At 37.8% G+C, this 9,940-nt stretch overlaps 1 protein-coding gene across 1 annotated transcript; it reads left to right on the top strand.

Annotated features, from left to right (window-relative positions):
- The first annotated feature begins 4,576 nt into the window (after window positions 1-4,576).
- On the top strand, window positions 4,577-9,940 carry LOC140880048 (ATP-dependent zinc metalloprotease FTSH 8, mitochondrial-like). Its single transcript, XM_073284132.1, has 8 exons — window positions 4,577-5,168; window positions 5,280-5,511; window positions 5,593-5,664; window positions 5,767-5,885; window positions 6,404-6,871; window positions 7,454-8,221; window positions 8,648-8,875; window positions 9,177-9,940. The coding sequence occupies exons 1-8, from the start codon at window positions 5,121-5,123 to the stop codon at window positions 9,669-9,671; spliced, it is 2,430 nt and encodes an 809-aa protein (XP_073140233.1). The 5' UTR covers window positions 4,577-5,120; the 3' UTR covers window positions 9,672-9,940.

Consider the following 9,940-nt stretch of genomic DNA (forward strand, 5'->3'; position numbering starts at 1 on the left):
AAACTCCCAAAGACGCTTGGGATACATTCGCCACACTATTCTCAAAGAAAAATGACACGAGGCTTCAACTTCTGGAGAGTGAACTTTTGTCGATAGCTCAACGCGGCATGACGATCTCTCAATACTTCCACAAGGTGAAAACTTTATGCCGTGAAATTACCGAGTTGGATCCAAGTGATTCAATTGGAGAAACCAGGATGAAGAGAATAATTATCCATGGTTTAAGACCTGAATATAGGGGCTTTGTTGCTGCTGTACAAGGATGGCAAAATCAGCCATCACTGGTAGAGTTTGAAAATTTGCTTGCTGGACAAGAAGCACTAGCTAAGCAAATGGGAGGAGTTTCGCTTAAGGGTGAAGAGGAAGCACTCTACGCCGGTAAAAACAAAGGAAACTCTAGGCAAAACAAAGCTGGTTGGTCTAAAAAGAGTAATGATAAGGTAAAAGATCATCAAGGCAGTGGACGTACCTGTTCATGGGGTGATTCAAAAAATCACAGCTATGGCAAGAAGTTTGAAGGGAAGTGTTACAATTGCGGTGAGAAAGGTCATATGGCGAAAGCTTGTCCTTCGAAGAAAAAATTGGTGGAGAGTAATGTTGCTGCTTCGAAAAGTGAAGATGAATGGGATGATGAGGCATTATATGCTGCAGAACAAGAGGAGCTAGCTCTCACAGCAACAACTTTGGAACATATTGATTATGACAATGACTGGATTGTTGACTCGGGATGTTCAAATCACATGACCGGTGATAAAAAAAAGTTGCAAGACTTGGCAGAATATAAGGGAAGCCGAGTGGTGGTGATAGCAAACAATTCAAAATTACCGATAGCTCATATCGGTAATACGATAGTCGCTCCTCAAAATAATGCCACAGAAGTGCCACTTCACAATGTTTATCACGTCCCAGGTATGAAAAAGAATCTCATTTCGGTATCACAATTAACATCTTCAGGTCATTGTGTGTTGTTTGGTCCGCAAGATGTAAAGGTTTATCGTAATCTTGAGATTATGGAAGAGCCCATGATGAAGGGACGACGACTGGAGTCCGTTTATGTAATGTCTGCAGAAACTGCTTTTGTTGATAAAACTAAAAGAAATGAAACAGCAGATTTATGGCATATGCGGCTAAGTCATGTTAGTTACTTCAAGCTAAATGAGATGATGAAAAAAGCATTGGTGAAGGGGCTGCCCGAACATGAAGTTAAGACAGACACCATATGTGTCGGGTGTCAATATGGAAAAGCACATCAATTGCCATATGAAGAATCCAAATTTAAAGCAAATGAGCCATTGGAATTAATCCACTCGGATGTGTTTGGACCTATCACGCAAGCTTCCATCGGTGGGATGAAATACATGGTAACTTTTATCGATAATTTCTCCAGATACTTGTGGGTGTATTTCATGAAAGAAAAGTCTGAAACTCTTTCAAAGTTTCAAGAGTTCAGAAAAGATGCAGAAGCAGAAATAGGTAAAAGAATTCATTGTCTTCGCACTGACAATGGAGGTGAATTTACCTCAAACGAGTTTTGCAATTTCCTTCGAGAATGTCGAATATATCATCAATTCACATGTCCAAACACTCCACAGCAAAACGGAGTAGCGGAGAGGAAGAATCGACTAGCTGAAATATGTCGAAGTATGCTTCATGCCAGAAATGTTGCTAAACGGTTTTGGGCAGAAGCAATGCGAACTGCAGCCTTTGTAATCAATCGGCTTCCTCAACAAAGGTTATGTTTTCATTCACCCTTTGAATTATTATGGAATAAGAAGCCTTCGGTCAGCTATTTTTGAGTTTTCGGCTGTGTTTGCTATGTGTTTATACCTGATCATTTACGTAGCAAAATGGACAAGAAGGCTGTTAAGTGTATTTTTGTAGGATATGACAATCAAAGAAAGGGATGGAGATGTTGTGATCCTACATCTGGAAAGTGCTATACATCTCGAAATGTGGTGTTTGATGAAGCATCTTCTTGGTGGTTGTTAGAAAATGAAAATCTCATTAAAGATGTACTGTCGTCTTCTCAAATCCAGCTGGGCCTTGATAAAAATGATGGTACAGATTTTGGGGATGATATCCAAGAAAGCACAAGACAAAATTCTTGGAGGACAGGTGTGTATGAGCAACCAAACATGGAAGATGAATCCAGTGGAGTAGAAGACTCAGCTTCTCTTAGGAGATCGACAAGAGTTCGAAAACCAAATGCTAAATATGCCAATGCTGCAATAATAGAAGAACCAAATGAAAAAGAACCGGCGACTTTTGACGAAGCGTTACAAAATCCAGAATGGCAACAAGCAATGGACGAGGAGATTGTTGCATTGCGACAAAATCAAACTTGGGAGCTTGTACCAAAGCCAAAAGATGTGAAGCCTATTTCTTGCAAATGGGTGTATAAAATAAAACGTCGCTCAGATGGTTCAATTGAAAGGCACAAGGCTCGACTTGTTGCTCGAGGGTTCTCTCAACAATATGGACTAGACTATGACGAAACATTTAGCCCAGTTGCGAAGCTTACAACTGTTCGAGTTTTACTTGCACTTGCAGCCAGTCAAGTTTGGAACTTGTGGCAAATGGATGTAAAGAATGCGTTCTTACATGGTGAGTTGGATCGAGAGATCTACATGAATCAACCTTTGGGTTTTCAGAGTCAAGTTCATCCCGAATATGTGTGTAAGCTACGAAAGGCACTTTATGGGTTAAAGCAAGCACCAAGGGCTTGGTACGGTAAGATTGGAGAATTCCTAATTCATAATGGTTATTCAATGACATCTGCAGATTCCAGTTTGTTTGTCAAATATGATGGAGGGCAGCTATCTATTGTGCTAGTGTATGTGGATGATTTAATCATAACCGGAAATTGTGAAGCAGAAATTCTTCAAACAAAGAAGAATTTATCCGTTCGTTTTCAAATGAAAGAACTTGGACAGCTCAAACACTTCCTTGGTCTAGAAATTGATCATACTCAAGAGGGAATATTTCTCTGTCAGCAAAAATATGCAAGAGACTTGCTGAAAAAATTTGGGATGCTCGAGTGCAAGTCAATTTCGTCTCCGATGGATCCAAATACAAAAATGTGTGCTCATGAAGGAAGAGATTTGGAAGATGCATCGATGTATCAAAAATTGGTTGGTAGTTTGATTTATTTAACTATAACCAGACCTGATATTTCTTATGCAGTTGGAGTGATGAGCCGATACATGCAAGTTCCAAAGAAGCCTCACTTGGATGCCGTTCGGCGAATTTTGAGATATGTGAAGAATACACTTGATTATGGTGTACTGTACAAAAAGGATGGAAGTCAAAAATTAGTTGGCTACTGTGATGCCGACTACGGCGGTGACCATGACACTCGACGCTCAACTACGGGGTATGTTTTTATGCTTGGAGAAGGATCAATTTCTTGGTGTAGCAAAAGGCAACCTACTGTATCTTTGTCAACAACGGAAGCAGAGTATCGAGCCGCAGCTATGGCAGCTCAAGAGAGTTCTTGGCTACTGCAATTATTGAAGGATTTACATCAACCAACAGATTATTCAATCCCATTGTATTGCGACAACCAGTCGGCAATACGGTTGGCAGAAAATCCAATCTTTCATGCAAGAACTAAACATGTGGAGGTGCATTATCATTTTATCAGAGAAAAAGTTCTGCTAGAGGAAATTGTTCTGAATCACATCAGCACAGAAAGTCAAGTTGCAGATTTGTTCACCAAAGGCTTGAGTGGAAACAAGTTCGAAAGACTTCGCCAGCAGCTTGGAATAAGAGAAAGAAAGAAAGCTGATGTTGAGGGAGAGTATTGAAATACAACATCAATACTTATCGGCTGTTAAATAAGTTTATTTATTTCATTCTTAAGTTATTAGAATAAATGGTAATTAATTTATTTGTTACCTAGTCAAATGTTAGTGGGTCAAAGTCTGTAGCTATTTTTTAGCTAGTATTTGATTATTTCTTAGTTTGTTAGGAATCTGTTGAGAGAATTAAGCTACGTGGTTGTTCATTGTATGCCTACAAAAGGCAGAACATTTTCCACCGATTGAGTTATCTCAAATAAATTATATTCTCTCCACTTACATTATATTTTTTGCTGCTGTTTTTCTTTCTACAAGTTGTTCTTGCTTCAAGATTCTAAATTTCAAGAATCTTTCGATAGATAGATTTGAAGCTGCAGAATCCAAATTCGTAGTAACAAATCTATTGACTTGTTTGATAAAATAGACTCGTTTGAAATCTTAATTAGTTATTTTTGTGAATTATTGGGTTGTGTTTTAAATGCAACCTAATATTTTACAGGGTGTCAGTGATGTTCTTGTTGGATTAATGCTTTCTAAATTTTTCAATTGTATAATACTATAATTATTTAAAGAAATAGAAAACAGTAGTGAAAGGAATCTAGAAATCACCATCTTATGTTCATAAATTTTCTTTTTTTTTTTTTTTTTTTGCCTCATATCAATGCACACGAATTATCAATTCTTTCAATACAGTAACTAATTGCAATTTATTTCTTTTTAAATCATAAAAATTTATATAGTTTTACAAATATTCTTTTTGTTTTGAATCGTGTTTATGTTATAAATTTAAAATGTTCCAAACATCATTTAAGTTGAAAGTCGACGTTTTTAAAAATGTTATCGGTCGAAAGAGAGAATTAAGGTATTGTTTAAGTGATTATGAATTTATATTCAAAAATTTGTTTCGAAAAAAATTATAATTATTTATTTTTAAAGCTTACAACCACTCAAAAATATTTGATTGAAATTTTTTATTTTGGGAAATGCTTCGAAATATATAAATAAAAAAAAGTAAGCCCAACTACTATGAAACTGGCCCATGGGTCGAGTTACCTTTATTGGGCCGAAACCGACGAAAATATCGTATTTATCACTGCTTCCTGAAATTCGATCCCTTTCTAATTTCTCCTTCCCGACTGTTTCTAAAAAAGTTTCCTCAGAACCAAATGGCTATTGTATGGACGTATCACGAATTCTTTCCAATAAATTTTTCCTAACAATTTCGTATTGGTTACAGATGATAACGTCGTCGTAAGATTCGGTGGTTAGGGTTTGTTCTCGCACTGCAATCAAAGCTTCATGTTCTGATCAGCCGATTCAATGTTTTCTCGAATCGGACGCCATGTTTATCGATCATTATACAGTCGAGTAAGCTCGTAAATTAGATTTTGAATGAAAGCTGAAATGGGTATTCGTGTCTTACCGTTGATTGTATTTACGTTTTTTTATTACTCCTTGTTTTAAAATATATTCGGGCAGGGTGCTAATTCCGGTGTTTATGGAGTGAGGTCGGCCATTTTGAGTGAATTAACGAACGGAAATGGGCGTCATTTACGCGCGGATAATGGGTTAGGGTTTGCGAGGAGATATTTGACCTCCGTTGGAGCTGGTAAGCATGTTGAGAATTTTGCGATTTTGAAGGAACTAAACTCGCTTCTTGCCAGCCCGAGGCTTCGACGGCTGTTTTGCAGTGGTGCCCCCAAGAAAAGTAGTAAGAACATTGACTGTCGTGTTTGTATGTTGTGTCACTTGTTTATATTGATATGTGATTTGTGTAATGTGGTGCTTGTAGAATATGAAAACTATTATCCGAGGAAGAAGAAAGAAATTCCTGACGGAAATAATCACAAATCTGAGGCAAAAGGTATTCAAGAAGTTTGTTATCACTTCTGTTTTCCTTTCTTTTCCATTTAATGCCTTAGTTGCTTTTTTTCTAATTTTTTATTGTAAAATTATTTTAATGCAGAGGACTCGAGTTCCAGTGAGCATGGGAACAATCCCAATATACTTAAATTTCTTACACCATTGCTGCTGATAGGATTTGTTCTCATGTCCCTTCTTTCAACTCCTCAATCTCAGAAGCAGGTGAGTTATCTCTCCACATGCCTACATTTGGGATTTTCGGATCACCTGGTGTTTCCCATCCAACACGCTTCCTACCCAGGTTCCTCTATGCACATTAAGTCTCAATACGATCTTGGAGTGGATTATAAACATGACTCTTGACTTCTAATTTTGTTTTGAGTCTTTATTCAAGCACCCACGTTGGATACTAGATATCATAATACATTGAATGTACCTAAAATGTAAAATGGCTGGTGTTTTGAGCTATATTATGGTTGCACACCTCTTTGAATCAATTAATAACGCGTTGTGATGATAATTCCTGACATATTATTTTGTTCTGACTACTCATGAATGTATATTATGTATTCCATGAAACTTTTTTTCTTTTATGTTTTATAGTATGATGATGCTCATATAACATTGATTTGTGTTTTTAAAAAACTTTTTGAACAATCTTAATCCTTCATGTTATTTTAAGCATCCATTCACAATGGGGGATCAGATGTTTCATTTATCCTTATCGGTTTCAATTCCAGATAAGTTTCCAAGAGTTCCAGAACAAGCTACTTGAGCCTGGTTTGGTGGATCACATTGTTATTTCTAATAAGTCAATCGCAAAAGTATACGTGAAGAATTTGCCAAATAATAACAAAGTTACCAACGGCAACACTGTACCTGGTGATACTAATGGTAGAAATGCGAGTCGCTATTTATATTATTTCACTATTGGAAGCATTGAATCGTTTGAGGAGAAGCTGGAGGAAGCACAGGAGGCACTTGGAATCGACCATCACAATTATGTTCCCGTCACATACGATTCTCAAACGAATTTTTTCCAAGAGTTTATGAAGTTTGGTCCGACATTGTTGCTTCTTGGAACCCTTATCTACATGGGACGGAATAGTGGATTTAGTGTTGGAGGTCCAGGTGGAAGGGTTGGTCGGGGATTATTCAGTATTGGCAAAGCACCTATCACAAAAATGGATAAAAATGCCAAAAATAAGGTCAGGACGTGATTCAATATTTGTTCCCTCTCAGACCCCATTTTGTAGTAAATTAGTAATGATCTATGTAGCACGGGTACTTCAAAAAAAAAAATTTGGAGTATCGGGTACGAGTACGACACGCGGATACGCATGTCGGATACGGCAAAACCTGTGTCGTTGACCTTTTTCAAGTTTGACCGATCGGGTACGGCCTGGGTACGGCTTGGTACGTTTTTGGGTACGTTTTGGACTAAATTGCAAATAATTAAAAGTTTTAAGGGTTAAATTAAAAATTAATAAATTTTTTAGGACTACTTAATAAATAAATTAAATTTATTGGGTACGTTTTCGGGTACATTTTTTCTTTTTCTTCTTAAATTTATATATATGTATATATTTAATATTTACATATTTTTTAATAATAATAGCCGTATCCAAGCCGTATCGTTTCTTATATTTTCAAATTTTCTGTATCGCCGTACCCGTATCGTATTCGATCCGATACCCGTACCCGTATCCATGCAACATAGGTAATGATGTAGCAAATTTTGTTCTCTTCTTCATTGGTAGCAGAACATGATGTGTTTACTTTGTAAATAGGTCTTTTTCAAAGATGTGGCTGGATGTGACGAGGCAAAACAAGAGATAATGGAGTTTGTGCATTTTCTGAAAAATCCCAAAAAATATGAGGAGCTGGGAGCAAAAATTCCAAGAGGTGCGCTTCTTGTTGGACCTCCGGGAACTGGAAAGACACTTCTTGCTAAAGCAACAGCAGGAGAGTCTGGTGTTCCTTTTTTCTCCATATCTGGATCAGATTTCATGGAGATGTTTGTTGGAGTTGGACCTGCAAGGGTCCGAAGCTTATTTCTAGAAGCAAGACAATCTGCACCATGTATAGTCTTTATTGATGAAATTGATGCAATAGGTCGAGCAAGAGGTCGTGGGGCATTTTCTGGAAGCCATGATGAGCGTGAGAGTACATTAAATCAGTTGCTTGTGGAAATGGATGGATTTGGAACTGCTTCTGGCGTTGTGGTTCTTGCTGGCACTAATCGGCCTGATATATTGGACAATGCTTTGTTAAGGCCTGGAAGATTTGATCGTCAAATCTCCATTGATAAGCCAGACATCAAGGGCCGTGATCAGATTTTTCGCATCTATTTGAATAAATTGAAACTTGATAAGGAGCCATCATATTACTCCGAGAGGCTTGCGGCCCTTACTCCTGGATTTGCTGGGGCTGACATTGCTAATGTGTGTAATGAAGCTGCTTTAATTGCAGCGAGGAATGATAGTCTGATAATCACGATGCAACATTTTGAGGCTGCTATTGATCGTGTTATAGGGGGTCTTGAGAAGAAGAACAAGGTATCCTTTTCTCCTTATTATTTCTCTTTGTGAATGTTGTTTGCCAGTTGGTGGATATATTTGCAGCATGCCGTGAACTCAGAATTCACTGGCTTACTTTGTTATTTCTTTAGTGAATTGGTTATGAAGTTGTTTAGTGATTGTATATTTTAAGTTGAAGCCACCCAGCTAGTTGTCACATTCTCCAGTGCTTGTGTCAGAGTAAGCTATGCATGCTGGGTACGTTACGCTTGCTGGTTTTGTACATACAGGCATACAGCTGAATAAAAGCAAACAGTAAAGGACAGCATACTGGAAGAATATGATATTTTTGAATCGAATGTCATGTGCGTTGTTGAAGTCTCTCCGCTGTTTTATTTCTGTTAGTTATAGAATTGTATTTGGAATGTGTATATAATTTAGTGATAAAATAATTCATTCCTACAGGTTGTTAGCAAGATCGAGAGACGAACCGTGGCTTACCATGAATCTGGCCATGCTGTTGCTGGTTGGTTCCTTGAACATGCTGAACCATTGCTCAAAGTCACAATTGTCCCTCGTGGTACAGCTGCCCTTGGGTTTGCGCAGTATGTTCCAAATGAAAATCTTCTGATGACCAAAGAACAGCTTCTTGATATAACCTGCATGACTCTCGGCGGGCGGGCAGCAGAGGAGGTAAGTTCTTTTTCTTTTTTTTCTTTTTTTTGTGTCTACGTGAATCTTCTATTAGTTTACCAGCTATTAGTTGGTAGAAATTGTTGAATTTAAGCTTAGACAATTCTGTGATTATGTACATTCAGATGATAAATTTAGATATTTTATGTAAATAATATTTTCCGAAAGTACTACTCTCATCTGACAAGGATTTATGATGTTTGTATTTAATTCAAGATGACGCGAAGGCAGACAAGGATTTATGATGTCTTTTACGATCTTGCTACTAGCCAAGATACAATCTAATTTCTTTCTGCAATAGGTTTTGCTGGGGAGGATCTCAACAGGAGCCCAAAATGATTTGGAGAAAGTCACGAAGATGACCTATGCCCAGGTTGCCGTTTATGGTTTCAGCGAAAAAGTTGGCCTTCTTTCGTTCCCCCAAAGGGAGGATGGCTTTGAAACGAGCAAACCCTACAGCAGTAAAACTGCCGCCATAATTGACAACGAAGTTAGAGAATGGGTAGGGAAGGCTTACAGCCGCACAATTCAACTGATAAAGGAGCACAAAGAGCATGTTTCTCAGATAGCTGAACTATTACTGGAGAAAGAGGTATTACATCAAGAAGACTTGGTACAGGTACTAGGTGAGCGTCCATTCGTGAGTACCGAGCCAACTAACTATGACAGATTCAAGAAAGGTTTCATAGAAGATAAAGAAACCAGTGAATCCGTTGATAGTAAGAAAACTATGCAGGACGATGGATCAGGTCCATCAAGATCATCTTCTCTTGAACCTGGCTTCGTGCCTGCTTAATGATAGGCAAATAAAACTTGTGTGTATATATGTATATTTTTGTCTCTCAGCTCGTTGCTCACGATGGCTCCTGTTATTTTTGGCGAGTTGTGTTCGTGGAGGTGACTGTTTCCTCTGAGCGAGCAATTCACCCTAGTTTTCAGAAACCTAGAACCTGGGTTATTATTTTCTACTCAGATCGAGTGATTGCAATGATGTTTTCTTTTCAAACGGATATCTTCATGTGTTTGAATTGCACTCCCAATCGTTAAAATTTGTTGTGAATATGA

This window comes from Henckelia pumila, chromosome 2 (assembly GCF_033568475.1).
Source record: "Henckelia pumila isolate YLH828 chromosome 2, ASM3356847v2, whole genome shotgun sequence".
Taxonomy (NCBI): domain Eukaryota; kingdom Viridiplantae; phylum Streptophyta; class Magnoliopsida; order Lamiales; family Gesneriaceae; genus Henckelia; species Henckelia pumila.

What these genes read in the sequence shown, in the direction of transcription:
- LOC140880048 (XM_073284132.1), top strand. Translation starts at nt 5,121, where the DNA reads ATGTTTTCTCGAATCGGACGCCATGTTTATCGATCATTATACAGTCGA. An exon ending in TGGTGCCCCCAAGAAAAGTA is followed by an intron (nt 5,512 to 5,592) that starts GTAAGAACATTG and finishes TGGTGCTTGTAG; the next exon opens with AATATGAAAACTATTATCCG. An exon ending in GTCTTGAGAAGAAGAACAAG is followed by an intron (nt 8,222 to 8,647) that starts GTATCCTTTTCT and finishes TCATTCCTACAG; the next exon opens with GTTGTTAGCAAGATCGAGAG.